Source organism: Myotis nattereri (assembly GCF_964212035.1).
Source record: "Myotis nattereri genome assembly, chromosome: 5".
NCBI classification, from domain to species: Eukaryota; Metazoa; Chordata; class Mammalia; order Chiroptera; family Vespertilionidae; genus Myotis; species Myotis nattereri.
Genome location: NC_138080.1, coordinates 94,204,273 through 94,222,442, shown reverse-complemented (window position 1 = coordinate 94,222,442; position 18,170 = coordinate 94,204,273). Strand labels below are relative to the sequence as shown.

Below are 18,170 nucleotides of genomic sequence, written 5' to 3'. Positions count from 1 at the left end.
TTGGAGAAAACATAATGGTGGATTTCAGAATATGACTATCCCTACATTGCAAAAAATATATAAGAGGATCGAAGTCAGTGTGTGGCTCTACCTACCAATCCCAAGAAAATATAATAATAATTAGGTTACTCTTAGACTTCCATCTCCAAATGGCTCCTCTTGGGGTTGGGGGTCCCACTCTTGTTAATTTTGATTGATCCAATAATTTTGGGTCGGAGTCTATTGAATAAGTCAGAAGTGAGGACAGAACAGATTTTGAGCCATTTCCCCCCTTTTTAAACAGCGGTGCATCACCCATTTACTCTTTGCCTGTAAGGCCATGGAGTAGCTTCCAGCCGACTGAGGAGCAGCTGTTCTCCGATTTTGTGCTGATTTATAACTCCTGTTTTGACGAGGGGGTTATATGTGAGTTGGAAGGAAGGAAGAGAGGAGTTGGGTGAGCAGTTTACACTTTGCTAAAATTCCTCCTTCTCATCCATCCAGCGACAAAGGCCCCCAAACATCTGATTGCAGAGGCAGACCAACCATTTGAGTTTCCATGGTCGACTTCTGTGGCATTGCCCCTCCCTAACATGAGGAGGGAGGAGTCAGCCAGCCTCACTCCAGCTGCAAAAGAAAACCAAATATCCATGTTTAATCCCAGGGTCTCAGTGCTGGAGCGTGACTTGGAGATTCCCGCCATCACTGCCCTGAAATGACACTAAAGGAGGTGCGGATGCTGTTTGGTGAGTGTCCGATTCGCTGAGTGATTCTGAAGGGTCTGGGGTGCGGAGCCTGATCAGTGTTTTGATTTTATCCTGTAGGTGGTAGGGTGGGGATGGAAATGACAGTATCACAGGGTCACCCGTGGTTCCTTTTGTACTGAAACCTCATTTTATACAGAGGATATATATATTTATTTATATATATTTATATATATTTATATCCACACACACACAAACACTCACGCTCACTCACCCACGCGCGCGCGCACGCACACAAGGTCTTTGATAGGCTTTCTGTGTTCTAGTAAAAATAGCTGGCAGCCCGTGTCTGAAGCCAGAAAAAGGCCTTCCGCTGCCGACAGCGTCCACTGTGGAGAGTCTCTCAAAGGCAGACACTTGTGTTTATCTGACAAGTGGAACCGGTTCCTGCCTGGGACAGGAATAGTCTCCCATTGGCGCAGACGCAGAGCTCGAAGACCTTCTGCCTCGTTCCTGTGGGTGTGTAGGATCCGTGAGGCAGCCTAGGTAGTTGGATTTTCGCAGCATCTAACTTAATCTAAAGAGAGTAGATAGGAAGGGAAGAGTTAGAGGCTGTCCTTGACCCTCCTGACATTCAGAAATAGCAGATGCATGTTCAGTTCCACTTGGATCAAATGAGCACATACTCGGGGTTGAGTATTGCAGGTACCAGGGATGCGGAGATGAATGAGTCCAGTGAGGCAACATTGCACTGGATGTATATGTATATTAGCATTTTGCAAGTCTATCATGTAGAATGTGAATAGAGTTCTAGAGTGAAATGCATTTGGGAATGCTAGCTTTAACCATTATCTTTACTGGGGCACTTCTCAGACCCTCAATACGTCTGTGTGTATGGTACATCTTCAAAAATATATAGCATTTTCTGGGCTTAAGTGAATGCTTCAATATAACCAATCCCTTCAGTCTGAATTCTGACAGCTGTAAACCATGTACGTGATGCAGTCGCTGCTTTAAGTGTGTGTGGTTTGGAGTCTGTAGCTGTTTGAAGAGACGGTTTTGATAACTGACTGCTGTATCTGACTAGCTCTTTTAAAACAAATACAGTATAGCAAATGCCAAACCAATCAGAAGGCGGGCTGGACGAACAGTGGCAACTGGAGATGGATCACCTCTAAGTAGCTCCGAAAGGGAGGGTAGAGTTTTGCTTTAATAAAGAAAAACACATTTTTTTTTCTTCTTTTAAAAATTCTTGAATAGAAAACTTTGCTTATGGGCACAGTGAAGGCACTTTAAACAGTCTGCAGCTGAATCATGTTTTCTTTGGGGACTTGGCTCACATTGCAAAAACATGAGCAACTTATTCTGTCCACCTAAGTGAGATTGTGTTGGGTTAGGAGGATGAATATTTGCAATCTGTCAGGTGGATTGAAGTTTTGGCTTGTTCTGGTTTGGGAAAGCTGTTGAATCTGACTCTCTATACTCAATGAAAGCAGAAACAGGCAACATCAACTTTTAAAAATGACTACCAGTAAATTTTGTTCATCATTAGCCAGATGTGTGTCATATACATCTTAGTTTGCCAGCTACATAAATCGTATTTTTATATGACAACAGACAGAATTTGGAAATAGCATTCCTCTCTACGGCCATATGTATTATCTCAGCACCTTACAAATAATGAGGCATAACTTGAATGTATTGTGGGTTTGGCTTATCGTTGTCCTGGTCGACATATCTGTTCCCCAAATAAAACCTTCTGGTTGGCTCCTTTGGTTCTTACAGCGTAGGATCAACTTCAGTGGTACAGGGAGGAACCAACCAGTTTGGGGGAAGGCTGGCTGGTTGCAGCTGCATCTGTCCGGACTCCTGTCCTTCTCAGCCCCTACCTCTCCATCTTTGGACTCCAGTCTCAGCTCTGTCCTGCAGGTGGCTTCCATATTGCCGGCTTCTGCATTTATTTCTACTCCTTTTGGGGCCTCCATCACCAGAGACCGGGTTGGGGACTCCAACCTGAAATATATACAAGACTAAGGTTACAGATCCCATTTCAGAATTTTTTTTTGTGTGTGTGTGTGGAAAATTTCAGAGGATGTTCGATGCTCAGAGCATTGAAGGGGCACTTCAGTATTTTCTCAGGACATTTGTCTAGCTTTGCTTTACAAACCTGGTCACACTGATGAGGGAGCACAGATCTGGGCTTCACCCTCACTGCATATCACCATGCTAACCCAGAGAAGGGGATATCAGGAAATGTAGTGCCAGCTTAGCTAAGTTGATCAAACACAAATCCACACCACTATGTCATCCTGTTTTTAATGGCTGCTTTGGCTTAAACACTGTACTCGATGGAATCCATTTTAACTTCTAGTATAGAAACTGATTGAAATAAAATAAGCACCTACAAGAAGGAAGGAGAAACTTGGGATCTTCTATATAGGATCTGCTTTGAAGTCAAGTTACTCTGAAATCCATGCCCCTCATAAATGCAGTAGCTATGCAAATTTTATGAATGGAACTGCTGAAGTTTTAGAGATCTGTTTGTCTTTATTCTTTTAAAAAATATATTTTTATTGATTTCAGAGAGAGGAAGGAGAGGGAGAGAGGAATAGAAACTTCAATGATGAGAGATTCATTGATCCAGTGCTTCTTGCACGCTCCCTAACTGGGAATCGAACCTCAACCTCCAGTTCATACATTGATACTCAACCACTAAGCCACACTGGCCTGGAAAGATCTGTCTGTCTTTAAATAATGAGTTGAAAATCTAAGCAGAATACTCTAGGGTTGTGCTCTATAAAGATTTAAGATATGGGTTGGATATTGTCATTTGAAGGCCATTCTTTCAGAAATACAGTAATAGTCTGTCCCTTTTAGAGCAAAGCCATTTTGACGTTTGCTTTTATGAAAGGCAATCCAGAACATTACAAAACACTCTTTTGAATCAACCCTTCTTTCCCAGAGTAGAATTTGTTGGTTTATTTAATAAACATTTATTATACTAGACCTACAGTGACATAGACCTATAGAGACAGAGAAGTGGCCTCTTTCCAAGTCTGAGTCGTTAGGAAGTGACTCATTTATCTGGGCAACATCTATTGAATTCCTATTCTATGCAAAATGCTGGGGTTATAGTTATAAACAATATAGACCTCCTTTCCCTAGTGAGTTTATGTACTGTTGTGGAAGAGATACATTAAGCAGCTATTGGTTTATGGTGATGAGGATTCCTTAACAAAGAAGTTCAGGGGATTATAAGAGTTTATATAACTGGGGATTGGTTTGTGGGAAAAGCTGAGGTCTGGGAAGACTTATGATGACATCTGAAGGATAAAGAGAAGTTAACTTGGTGAAAGATGAGTGTTCCAAGTAGAGGGAGCAGCATGCATGAAGACTTCTGGGGGGAAAATAGTTATGTGGCTTAAAAAGTTGAAAGAAGGTTCATAGAGACTGTGGTAGTAAGAAGAAGAGGTAAGAGATAATTTAGGCATGGCCTTGCAGAAATGGTGACCCAGTAAAACATTTATAGAGGCTTAAAAAGATAATGGACAACATGATCTGATGTCCATGTTGGAAAGATTACTGTGGTAGTTAATTTTGTGGGTCAATCTGATTGGGACACAGGATGCCCAGGCATTTGGTCAAACATTGCTCTGGGTGTATCTGTGAGGGTATTTCTGGGTGAGAGTAACATTTAAATCAGTGGACTCAGTAAAGTAGATCGCCCTCCCTCCCTCATCCAATCAGCTGAAGACCTGATCAGAACGAAGGCCGAGTAAGAAGGAACTTTGCCTGCCTACGTGAGCTGGAACATTGGCCTTCTGCTCTCAGACTAGAATTCACCCCACCACCTCTCCTGGATCTCCAGCTTGCTGACTGCAAGTAAGGACTTCTCAGCTTCCATTTTCAGGAGAACCAATCCCTTACGATACATCTGCTCATTTATACTGTATTAGTCAGGGTTCTCCAGATATACAAAACAAACAGGGTGTGTGTGTATAATATTAACTATATACATATATGTATATCTGGCTACAGAGTGGATAAGAAGGGACATGAGAATTGCAAGGAGAAGAGCTAGAAGTCTGTGGTTATCCATGTGGGAGAAGATGGTAACTTGGATTTGATGATGGAATTAGAAATGATTCCCAGCGTTTTGAGTTTTATACCTGGTATACTGTGTGGGTCAGCCACTAAGGTAGGAAGAGTATTAGTGGAATACTTAGAGCAGAAAACTGTGAGTGGAGTTTAGATGTGTTGAATTGGAGGTGGCTGAAACGTCAGGTGGGAATGTGGATATGCAGGGCTAGAGGTAGAAATGGGGAGGTGTGTTTGGTCGTGGCTGGCAGCAGATTCCTATGTTGCTGAGTTATTGACAGTGTGTAAACACAACCTCAAAAAGACTATCTAAAACATACTCAGACTCTGGAGTGTCAGCTGACTTGTTTGGGCTGCCGAGACTAGGAATGCACTCAGAGACGGTTGTCTTAGCCGAGTCACAATGTAGGTGACATCCTACCAGGGTGAACATTTCCTTTAACATGTCCTCACTCTATAGCTAGAGACAGAGCAAGATCCTCACCAGAGTTCCAAAGTGCCCAGACGCTGTTGCCCTCTGAGGTGGTTTCACGGATATGATAAGGACAAGCTTGGCTGTGTCTCCTAAGCCTGGGGAGATGCTTTCTCTATGCAACCATCATTTCCAGGCGCATTTCTGCATTCATTTGAAACCTCTCCTTCTCTGCCCAAACTGCATTTCAAGTACCTGTGAAACATGGGGCAGCAAGAGTGTCCCTTTGCTCCGCAGTTACAGTAGGGAGTGTCATGAATCAAAAGGATTCACAAAACTTAAAATGCTATCACAAGGTCTGTTTCTAACACTCAGAGAATAATTTATTTGCTGTTGGCATTATCAGTTTGTTCTCTCTGTTTCAAGCTCATTTTTTGTTGAAATTGTTTTTGTTGAAACAGTGATTACTTATCCAGATTTCTCATTTTCATTTCCTTCATCATAAGAATCTACATTAATCACTTCCAAACCTAGACAAGCTTTTAGATCATATTTTGCTCCCATCCTCAGAGAATGGAGACAATAGCTTTTATTACTTTGGGGAACGACCTTCAAAACATCATAAAAAAACAAGTAATGTATGTGGTGAGTGAAATAGCAGAGGGTTAGCCAGAAGTCTTTCCTAGGGAGAGCAGAGTCACACTAACACCAACACCTGGAATTACTGTGTATGTTCTACATTTGAGGGGAAAAAATGAATTAGAAAAAGTTATGATTGAAAGGTAAACAATTTAGAAAAACATGATGGGAGGGTTTGTAAAGTTGGCGGTGCTTTAGTCAATTGAAGTAGTTGCTTTCAGGGGGTTCTTGGATTGGCTGAGGCCCATGGCTGGGAAATTCTTATTCAGTTAGAATCATAGGAGAAGCTTTCAAAACTTGGGTCCCGTCCCATATAAATTAAGTCAGAATTCCAGGCCATTTACATTTTCAAAAATTTATCTATATGGTGATGGTTGAAAACCACTGTCTTAGACTGAGCAGTTCTGTGTGTGTTACAGATACACAATTTTTTTTTTAATATATTTTATTGATTTTTTACAGAGAGGAAGGTAGAGGGACAGAGAGCCAGAAACATCGATGAGAGAGAAACATCGATCAGCTGCCTCCTGCACATCTCCCACTGGGGATGTGCCCGCAACCCAGGTACATGCCCCTGACCGGAATCGAACCCGGGACCCTTCAGTCCGCAGGCCGATGCTCTATCCACTGAGCCAAACCGGTCTCGGCGAGATACACAATTTTTAATACAGAACCTTTACCACTTCACTAGTGGGAATAGAATGGTTATGATATTTAAATTTTTTTTTTTATGAATTTGAGAGCGAGAAACATCAATTTGTTGTTCCACTTGTTAACTGATTCATTGGTCGATTCTTGTATGTGCCCTGACCAGGGATTGAACATGCAACCTTGGTGTATTGAGATGATGCTCTACCCAACTGAGCTAAGGGGCCAGGGCCAGAATGATTACGATATTGCTTCTAGGGCAGTGATGGCGAACTGCCGGGGTCCAACCCCAGCAGGTCCAGGGGTTCCCAAAGGCGTAGATGGAGTCGGCGAAGAAGGAATGACACGGAGACAGCGTTCAGTTGATCAGCAGCCTAGCCAGGATCTCCAGCCAAGTTCTGGTCTCGATCTCCAGAGAGGTTCTGCTTAGGATCTCCAGCCAGGTTCTGTGGCACATCTTCTCTTGCTAGGTTCTCCAGATTCCCCAGCCAGGTTTTGTAGCCATGTTCCCTCGCTAGGTTCTCCAGCCAGGTTCAGTCACCAGGTTCTAATCAGGTTCTCTTGCCAATTTCTGTAGTCAGGTTCAGTCCAGGATCTTTTGCCATGTTCTCTCGCTAGGTTCTGTCTCTAGGTTCTGAAGCCAGTTTCTGTCCAGGATCTTTTGCCATGTTCTCTCCAGCAAAGTTCTTCTGTCTCTAGAGAACGTTCTGTGTAGGTTCTGTGCCAATTTCTGTCTCTCTCTCTGTCTCTTGCTGTCTTGTTACATCTGTATTTATACCAGTTGATTCAATCCTATCAATCTCTATTCCAAAGGTTAGGGCATTTCTTATCTCCATTCCAGGGAGTAAAGATTATGTAGCTTAAGCATGATTGTTCGTAGTTAAAGTGATTAATTCCCCGCCTGGCACTAGTTAAGAGGTTTTATTCCCTCCCTAACTTCAGGGGAAAATCCCTACCTGGGGAAACAACCTTTCTCAGAGACCTTGGTTAAAACACATAGTGCCAAGAAGGTGAGCAAACATATTAAGAACAGTATGCCATATATGCCAGGTCCCTTGAAACAGCAAGCGTGGACCGGCTCCCGGCAGCGAACCTTTTGGGCTCGGCATGTCAGCATTTTGAAAAACCCTAACTTAACTCTGGTGCCGTGTCACATATAGAAATTTTTTGATCTTTGCAACCATAGTAAACCAAAGACTTATATTTTTGATATTTATTTTATATATTTAAATGCCATTTAACAAAGAAAAATCAACCAAAAAAATGAGTTCGCATGTCACCTCTGACACCCGTGTCATAGGTTCGCCATCATTGGTCTAGGGGAAGAGTAACCAAAGCTGTGACCCCAGGAGCTAAGTTAATGTGCTTGATAAAATAAAGACCTGCAGTGTCTACTCTGTAGGTTCATTGTACCACTGGGGCACTTGTAATTTTGGGTTGTTGATCTTATGATACTGTGTATATAACCCTTAGCATACCAGTGGGGCTCTACTCATAGAGTGTGTATACTAGTATTTCTCAAACAATTTCTTCATCGATCTGAAGTTCATTAGCTCTGGTTGAATCTTCAAGAGCTCCGAGTTGAGTTCCTATTTCAAGAAAGTACCATATTTTAGTTGTGCTCTTTGATAAACAAATAGTAATGAACCAACCAACAGCCATGTTGAAAAACCTGATTAGCTTCAGCACAGTGGGCTACTTTGAAGTCATGATGCGATTTTGATGCTGGACAACTTTCAGAGCACAGTTGTGGCTACCAGCATGCCGAATACCGTGGCCCATTTACTTTTCAGTTTGAAAATTCATAATGCTCCCTCTGACCACATTTTCTTGCCACCTTTGTGACTCTTCCTGTGTTTCTGAGTTAGGTGAAAAGTATGACATCATGCCAATTAGGAACCTCAGAGGGAAACCCAGTGTCAAGTGCCGGCGACAGACTTAGATCCACATCTCATCAGTGAACTTATGTGACGTGCCCTGTGTGGTGGGTGCTTTTCATGTGTATTGTCCCATCTGATGTTCACTACCAGCCCCACTTGTGAGAGGAGGCAGTGGACAGTTGGAGAGGTTAAGTGTCATGGTGCAGATCATGTGCCTAGAGAGTTACAGATCAAAGCATGGCCTCTTGATTCCTAGCAGATATGCTTTATAATATTTCCTGGTTCTGATAGTTGAAAAGCAGTTGAACATTTTAGGCAGAAATCTCATCCTGTAATCTGCTATGCCACCCAGAGTCCCCATAGGTTAGCACTTCAAATTTATAAAGACAAGCATTTGTTTTTAACAGTTTGGTTATCTGGAGGCTTCCTTTATCCAGGTGAAAGAGGATCTTCGACAGATTTTTCAGTGATGCGACTTGAGCGACCCTCTTGGCCATCCTGCTGCAACGCACGGTAGGTCTAACCTTCCTCTCTGTGTGTCTGTTCCCTTCTCATCAAGTTTCGCTTAAATGCCACCTATTTCCCTGACCACCCTTTCTATCACCCAGGGACATTCCTTCATGCCACTGAACACAATTTGTCATTATTTGTCTGTTTACTTGTTATCATTTCTTTCTTCCTCTAGAATAAGGTCTATAAAGGCAGGAAGTCCACTAGATTTATGCCCTGATCAAGATGTTGCCTGGGTAATCAATGAATATTTGTTGAATTAATGTGCCGCTTAGATTCTGCTACCTAGTATGGAATACAGTGTTCTTGTTATGTTCTGAGTAAGGTCCAGAACCATAAAACACTCTTCCCTTCCCTTCCTGGTATGATTCTGGACGATTTATTATTGTAGTCTAATTACATTAGAATTGGCAGTCATATTGGCATTATGTCATACTTTTAGACCAAAACAGAGAAAATATGTCCCTCAGTTTGTGGCCCACTTTGCTAGTAACTACGTCATTCTACATTTGTGTGGCTAGGGCCACCGTTTCCTCCCTTTTAAAAATTGCAATATGAATTTCTCGGGAGGGAATGTAGGATAGTGGTTTAAAGCTTGAACTTTCAAGTCTGGAGTGTGAGTTCAGGCACTTCCAGCTACTGGATGTTTGACCTTGGAAAAGTGGACAAGTCTCCTTGAGGCTCAGCTATTTCTCATTGTTCAATAGGGATAACAATACCTCCCTTACAGGACTATCATGAAGCTGGAATGTGGATATGTAGGTGACGCCCTAGCTGAGTACATGAAATATGATGGTGAGTGATAGTTTTTATTACTGTATTCATCCCCATACAAATTCTGTCACACCCATTCATCCCTCCCCCCCTTAAACTGGGGTTAGAATGAATGAGTTTTTTCCCCCACCATTTCTAATCCCCTCTGACTTCCTTAACATTTCATCATCCACAAGAGGCATCCTTGTTAATGTAGTGGCCACATGACAGACTTTGCAAAAAGCTGGAATGCCAAGAGTAATTTTATTCAAAAAGGTTCAAAGATTAGTGGCCAAAGAAGTCTATTCTTCGTCCAAAAATGTGTTTTGATTGTTATAAGAGTTGCTAAAATGTCAATGACTTTGAGAAGGGACAATCTTGACATTCTCTCTGCATTTGTCAATTACTTTTGCCAGAGTTAAAAACTGACCACATATAAATATGGTGCCTTCGTAGCCTAAGATGGGCTTCCGACTGGTGTTTAGAAGCTGGGGCTTTGTAGCAAATCACGTTTCTCATCATGTACTAGCCAAATTAATTGAGGTTTCCAAGGGACTGTCTATGAAACTCTAGAAATGATCATTGCAGTTTCCAGAGGAAACTCTAGCCCAACCGGCACCTGTCATCTCCAAAGCAATACATTCTTTACACTGAGAGATTCTTTCTCAAGTGAGCATGGAACTAAATAATTGATTTGAATATCAAAGAAATGATGTACATTTCCACACTAATGATAGTAATAACTCTCAAGCCTTCCCAATAAGAGCTAAAGGTCTCTGACATTTAACGACCCATGCTACTAACCTGATTTCACGTGTACTGGGAGCAGGCTGTTGATTATTTTAATAAAGAATGAAAATTAAATTCACAAATGTTACTTAGATTTTTTCCCTTAAATGAAATCACTAGCTTTGATCTAGTCAATGCAGCTCCATGGGGCAGTGTATTACAGCAGAAGGAGTACTGGACCAGGAGTGGATTCGAATGACCAGGTCTGCCACTAAGCTGTCATGTGTCCATGGGGGCCCATTCTCCTGGTTCTAAAATGTACTTCATTTCAGATTTGGAATATTAATAGCAAGTGAGTGTACTGCCTGCCATGTGGTTATAATGCAAATGGTCATGATATCCTCCCTTCATTCTCAATGCTGACGCTCAGTAGACATCCTACAAAAACACTGCATTTGTTTGTTTATGTGCTGTATGGGAACCCCTGTCTGTGGGGGCCAAAACAGGTAAGCTCCATAGCTCTAAAAAGGCTGCTAAGTGGAAATTAAGATCTCCTAGGTGAATAACGATGCTTCATTCAAGTTTAATTGTATAAAAGCTATCTAATAAAAAAGTATTGCATACTAGGCACTGCACTAGGAAAACAATTCTAGTCATTATACTATTATTAATCTTACTGTTAATGATCCCAATTTTATAAGCAGGGAACGTGAGGCTTGGGGATGTTAACCCTAACGCTCACACAGCTAGGAGAGAGCATCAGAACCCACATTTTTAAATGCCACCCCAAAGCTGCCTTTATTGACTGAGATAATGTTAGAGTGACAGAACTAAGTTTTAGGACTCTGGGGAAAAGTAAATTATTTTTTAAAAAGTAGGGTGAACCTTGTGTTGAAAGACATTTTGACTAATGTGAATGTATACACTTAAAATGAAAGTAAATGGTTTCTGTTTGATATTAATTGAAAATTTCTATTTCTGGTCTAGCCATGAAATAAATAATTGGCTAATATCTATTTTGCAATTAATTTGGTTAGTACACACTTTGCAATTTTTCACAACCCATTTCAGGATCCTCTCTTAGTTGGGAGAATAGCAGAGAAAGCCTGAAGTAGAATTTGAAAACAATATGGAGAGAGGGCCTGGTTCTGTCTCAGGGTTGGTGTGGTAAGCTGGTGGCTGAATGCATCGGAAAGCATTGTTTTGAGAGTGACTGGATCACCATGTACTGAGCACCTCTATGTTTTTGGACATTTATATGGTCCAAGGAATCTTCAGGGCACCCTCCCCAGTATGTGGCAGAATTCCTATTGAACAGGTGAGGTTCAGTAAGGTGGAGTGATTTGCCCAAAGCCACCTAGTCACTGACTCCCAAAGGTGAGATGCAGGTGACCAGGATGTCTGGCTTCAAAGCAGCCTTCTCAAAACTTCCCGCTGAATCATCAACTATCCCAGAGGATGAATACGTTCCTCTGGGGCACAGGACCCACTAAAAGGCCAGGGTTTCTTTGAAGTTTCTCCTACTCAGCTTAAAGTTATGTGATTTAGTATTTTACAGCATAAAATATCCCTATTTAATAGAAAAATAGTGACTTAATTTATCATTGGCTGAATTCTTTATCTTCTACCTTAAAGTCTTTAGGTAAAACATTCTCCAGGAAGACATGTCAAGGATGTCCTATGGTTTCGTGTATCCTGGTTCAAGAAGCAGTGCTCTGTGTGATCTTCGGTGCTCACCTTCTCTGAGCCCTAACGTACTCCTCTACGAAACAAGGGTAATGATGACTCTAATAGTTGCCTTAAAAAGCTGTGTTTATATAGTGCTTAGCACAGGTCTGGACAATTCCACCTCATTACAACTGTGAAAGCAGGAAAAGAAAATCTCACAAACATGGTGTGATTGTTAGAGATGTAGAAAAACATCATTTCACTCCTCTTTTCTGCCAGTGTTTTGATTCATGGTTCCTCATTAAAAGCATGTTTCCTTCCAATCTGCAGACAGCCCTTTGGGATATGTTGCTCTTCATCTCAGTTTGAAGAACAAAGGAGAGTGGTTTTACTCTCTACACAACAGCTCACAAAGTCATGAAACTTTGAAATAATGGTTGATCTGTTTTTACTTCAGATCCTTTAGTGGGGTGGTCCATTTTAGTCATGCCCACGACTGGTGTCGAAAATATTCCTCTGATTTTCATATGTTTGTTAATTTTATCACATAACAAGTGGAAATGGAGGGGAAAATTCTTGTACATTCTACTGATGCATTTCCAGTGGGATTTAAATAAAACCTCACCTTAGGACTCAGGACATCTTCTTGGAAAAGAGACATGGTAATGATAATAATAGCACTATTTATATAATATTCATTGAGTTCTTCCTGTATTCCAGACTTTTCCTAAAGTCTTTGTGTCTCATCCCACTTAATGCTCGCTGCAACCCTAAGAGGTATGTCCTCATATCATCTCCATGTAGCCAGTGCCAGACCTCATAACTGTCTCATGATCTCTAAGGCCTTTGCTCACTGTCAGAAACATTTATGTTCATCCATGTGGGAGATTTTCATTTGAGGGATAGAGAATAAACCTGGGGCAAATTGTGAGGATAGTAAAGTCATGAAGAGAAGGTCTTGTTATCAAAGGAATGATCATAGTATATATTAATGTGCTATTTTCTACTCAGAGCCACAAGGTAAATAAAAACTTCTCAGAAAAATCCAAGAATGATATATAGTGTATACTATATTTTGATGTAAAGCAAATTGTTTACATGGTACAGATAGCTCTGCTAACAATAGTGTTTATCAAGATTATTTATTACAAGGCATTAAAATAAATCTGTTTTTCAATTACTCTCTAATGAAATGTACCAATTACCTTTTGAATGGTGACACATGGCTGTAATCTATTCCGGTGGGGATAAATCTTGTTTATACCAGGTTTCAAGGGCTCCCTCCTGAACTACATTAATTACTGATGTAAACAAAGATAGAAGATTACCATCACATTTATCGATGGATCCTGAACTTCACTGCAATACAGTTCTCTGGGTGAGATGACATTAATCATCAGGTAATTTCCAACTGTTATGGTGCAAAGCTGCTGTGAAGGGATATTTCTGCAAGCCGGCTGACTTTGGAGCTCATTTAGTAAGGGGGTCAAATCCAGGGAGAGGTCACGTAGCTGTTATGCACAGTGTAGTTAGAAAACAGTGCTCTTTAGCAACTGGTGGGCTACCTTTTGGCCAACCAATGAATAACTACCCCAGAAAAGAGTCAAGCACTATTTCATAGAGTCTCACCCACGTTGTGCTCATGAAATACTAGCAGGCTCCCACCAGTGCCAAGCTTGTGAAGTGGCACCACCTCTGGGAGAAAGTTTGTCCTGTGTGGGCTATTAATTCAGTAAGGAATTGGGAGGGAGAGAGAACGAGAGTGGTATTACTGTGGCTTCTAAGCACAGGGCAATCTATCGATCTTGGTGTGGAGACCATTTCCTTCTCCCTTCCATGCGACCAAGTCACCTTGGGTTTCCGAGCAGACTGTGGGCTTTGTCATGGAGTGTTCCCCTCCGTTTCTGTTCTGGTTTTTAAAAACTTTAAGCTTTGATGGACCCATGTGCTATATGGAGATAATAGCAGCACTGGCCTCCGAGGATGTGGGGAAGATTAAATGAGATCTTGAACGTAAGACATTAGTACCTGGTGCATTTTGAAAGTTCAAAGATGTTGGCTACATTATCATCGATAGAGTCAGGAAATGTGATTTTCATGAGCTAAAGAGAAATTTTTACATGTTCTTAGCTCCCCAAACTACTTTTTATATTTTACATTGAAAGGAAACTTCTGTAAAAGATGGAAAGTAATTTATCAAGAGAAATACATTGATTATTTTCCCTGTTGGCCAGTGTGTGGGTAATTTATACGTACAATATTTAGTCCATGACTAGAAATATATAATATTCATAGTATTATTCTCATGTGAAGAAAAAAGGGATTCAGCTTATGCAACACACAGGTAAGAAGCTGAGCTAGGATTCAAACCTAAATGTTGTAATTTAATAGTTTGCATTCTTTGCAGTGTGGTTAAGAATTGATTTTCTAGCATGTACCTAGAAATACTAATATTTGGACTTTGTTTGGTCACCTTCTATTGAACATTTTTGAATCACTGTAAGAACTTTGGTGTTGCTGAAAAAACAGTCTTAATTTATGTGTGTTACCATGTCTGCCCTTACCTGTATTAATAAAATATTGACTATTGCTTGTCTTGTATAGAGATTTATTGAAGGACAGCTCTGTAGGAGACACTGCAGTGAGTGCTGACAATAAAATCAGGTCGTGTTTAAGACAGTCGATGGCCATCCCTGTTTTGCCTAAGGGGAAACTGATTCAGAGAGAAAGGATAGGAACATGGGCACAATCATAAACTTAGGTAGTAGAAAAAGTGGGATTAGAACCCGAGGTGCTGTACAGCCTGGCTAGGAAAAGTAGAATAAGGTAAAGTCTCTCAATGTCTCTCTCCATCACCCTTTCCTATCCAATTTTCTCTCCCTCCTTACTCTGCCCTTGTTCTCCCCATTATTATCGATAGAGTCAGAAAATGTGATTTTCATGAGCTAAAGAGAAATTTTTACATGTTCTTAACTCCCCAAACTACTTTTTATATTTTACATTGAAAGGAAACTTCTGTACAAGATGGAAAGTAATTTATCCCTCTCTGATTTCCATCTCTCTCACCTCTGTTTTCTTCCCATCCCTTGGTTTCACATCACATTCTCTATTTTATCTTTTTTTTTTTGTCTCTCCCTCTCTCTTTCTACTCTCGCAATCCCGTTTCCTTTTTCTCTCAACTTCCTACCTCTTAGTCGCTCCTGTTCCCTTCTCTTTGATCTTTCTCTGCCTCATTCCCATCTCTCCCTTTTTTTTTCTTTCTTCTTCTCTCTCTGTGCCCCTCTCCCATCACCAGCAGAATAGGAACTTAAAACCATTTACAACGCCTTTGGCTGCAGCCTTGACACATCTTCCTCTCCTCCTACCACACAGTAAGGACTTTTTCTCTGGGCAGGACTCTGGAAAAAATGAACTATGTGGACTTCCAGTTCCACTGCCTTTTGTCCTCTATGCTAAAGGGCCTTCTTATTACCATATCTTAAACACTACCTGATTATATTGTCAGCACTGACCACAGTGTCTCCTACAGAGCTGCCCTTCAATAAATCTCTATACAAATATTTTCTTGGAAAGAACATCATCTGCCACTGATTGCACACACAGGGACTACACTCCGCAGTGCCCTGTGTTCACTCACACATAATTATGAAGGACATGTGACGTAGTAGGCTCTACAACTATTACACTGAATCCTGCCCTCATAGAGGTTACTGACTCTGATGGTGCCCAGATATTTGGTCAAACATTACTCTTAATGTGCCTGTGAAGGCATGATTTAGATGAGGTTTACACATGAGTAAACCCTTAGTAAAGTAGATGACCCTTCTAACAGGGGTGAGTCTCAACCAATCGGTTAAAGGCCTTAACAGAGAAAGACAAATTTCCCCAGAAGATTCTGCCAACAGACCGTCTTTAAACTCAAACTGCAATGCTTCCCTGTGTCTCCTGACAGCCGACCCTGCAGGTTTTGAACTTGGCAGACCTCCACAATGGCAGGAACGTTCCCAAAAGTAAATTTTTCTCTATGCATAGACATCCTATTGGTTTTGTTTCACCAGAAAACCCCAACTCATACAGTCTAATGGAAAAGATACACATAACTCAGAGCTGCCAATGAAAAATTACAAGAGTAAATACTACTAAGGAGAAGGACACAGTTAAGTCTAAATCATATGTTTCCCTAACTGGGGGTGGGTGGGGGGGGGAGGGGGTGACACAAGACAAGTTTTCCCTAAAACAATGGCCCTTGAGTTGTGATGCCAAGGACGTTACAGGTAGAGGAGACAGTTTGTGGAGAGACTTGTTGCCTTTTTCCTCTTAATCTTTATAGCATTTGGAGATAAATACTACTATCACCCCTATTTTATAGAGGAGAACAGCAGAGCACACTGAGGTGAAATACCTTGTCCAAATCCATGTAGCTGCAGTGGCCTGATCAGATTCAGGAGTATTAGGAAGACACTCACACCATACTGTTTTCTGGCTCATGTGCCCCTAATGGACTCAGATTGAAAGGCTGAGTTACTTCCAATGTACCACACAGTCCTCATGCACTGCGATAAGTGCTGGGAGTTCAGCCACGAGCACGACACAGAAGCTAGGAAAGCTCAGTCCAATGAACTTGACACACACGACTGTTTTACAACTTGCACTGGGAGCAGTAACCACCTTTGCAAGAGGAATGGGAAAGGCGTTGCAGAGAAAGTGCCTCTGAGCACCTGCACTTTGAAAGATGTTTTAACTGCAGCTGAGATTTGTTTTAATCGTGGAAATGGCTGCCACGAGTGAGATTTTGTTACTCAGGTCCCTGGAAACATGAGGCATGAACTACCACATAGGGAGCCACAGTGGGATGCACCAGGTGGGGCGAGGGGAAAACATGGACAAGAGTTTTCACCAGGTTTCCACAGGAAGGAATGAGCCAGGATGAAGAATTTCAGCAGGCTATAGGGGCTCTCTCCCGTTTTTTGGTAACTGGCTGTGGGGCGAGTAGAGCAGGGAAATAGTGATCAAGAATGTGACGGCCTGACAGAGGAGGGGTGTGAGGGCTGGAATGGACTCAGAATTTGTTGGTTTGCAGAGGAAAGGTGCGCTGGCAGGTGAGTTGTGTGCTAACCCTAGGAGTCAGCTAACCCCGGATGAGACGGTCCAAGTCATTGGAGGGAGGGCCAGGTCATGGGCAGAGCCACTGAGGCATAAAGGAGCCCAGAGGTCTTGGGGAATGACAAGGAACGTGTAGCTGGAGAACAGTTCACACAAGGTGGGGAACCTAGATTTTACCTCCGAGCGAAGAGGCGCCACAGGTATCGGTGATCAGACTGTGTGTGTCTGAGGCGTCATCCCATGGAAAGCGACCTGCTGAGACAAGCCTAGCTTTTCCCAGCACCGCGGGTGGACCGCCTCTGAAATGTCTATTTGCTGCCAACCTGATGCCCAGGTGAAATGCTTTCCTTTTAAAAACACTTAAGGTATTAATTTTACACACGAGGAAAAATCATATTGAATCTCACTGCCTCATTAGCCAAACCACAAATACATTTTCAGAAGCAAAGATGACCCCTGTCGTTTCCTACCTAAAGCCCGTAAGGTTTAATCACAGAGCAGAACTTGGAGAAAGGTAGTTTAGGGGGAACGTGGGGCTCAGCCTCCTGAATGTGTGCGCAGGGCCTCCCCGTGCCTCTTCCTGTGAGGCTGGAGGAGGCAGAAGATGCGGGAAGATAGGACAGCCCTTTGCAGGGGGAGGGGTGTTTGCCTCATGCATGGCACGCCATCTCGGAGACAACAGGGAGCTGGCTAATGGTAGAGTGGCCTTCTAGGAAAGCAACATGCGACTACCTCACTGTCCGAGATGCAGAGAACTCACTGGCGGACCGGCAACACTGGGAAATAAAGCAACAGGGGAACGTGTACAGAACACGTACCTTATGTCCAGCATTGGCATTAATACAGCAACCACTCCTCACATCCACTCTGCGAAACAGGTATTATTCCTTTTTTAAATAGGGAAACTGAGGCACAAAGGTGCCAGGCAGGCCTAAGACAGCGTGTCTGACTTCAGAGCCCTCTCTCCAACACATTCCAGGAGCTCAGTGAAGCCAGTGAGCCCTGGAGCAGAAAACCTGCATTTGGATCCCAGCTAGAATGATTCAG

At 42.1% G+C, this 18,170-nt stretch overlaps 1 protein-coding gene across 2 annotated transcripts in view; it reads right to left on the bottom strand.

Moving 5' to 3' along the window:
* Window positions 1-1,036: 1,036 nt before the first annotated feature.
* SGCD (sarcoglycan delta) overlaps window positions 1,037-18,170 on the bottom strand; it is a gene marked incomplete at its 5' end in the record, with an annotated part of 735,784 nt that continues 718,650 nt past the window's right edge. Inside the window, 2 exons of one of the 2 annotated variants that reach the window (XM_081092162.1) lie at window positions 1,037-1,260; window positions 2,573-2,696. In XM_081092162.1, the coding sequence (XP_080948288.1) occupies window positions 1,087-1,260; window positions 2,573-2,696 (298 nt within the window). In that variant the 3' untranslated portion in view covers window positions 1,037-1,086. Of the gene's footprint in view, window positions 1,261-1,927; window positions 2,697-18,170 lie in introns of those variants that run through there. The other variant, XM_081092161.1, reaches the window with a different exon arrangement.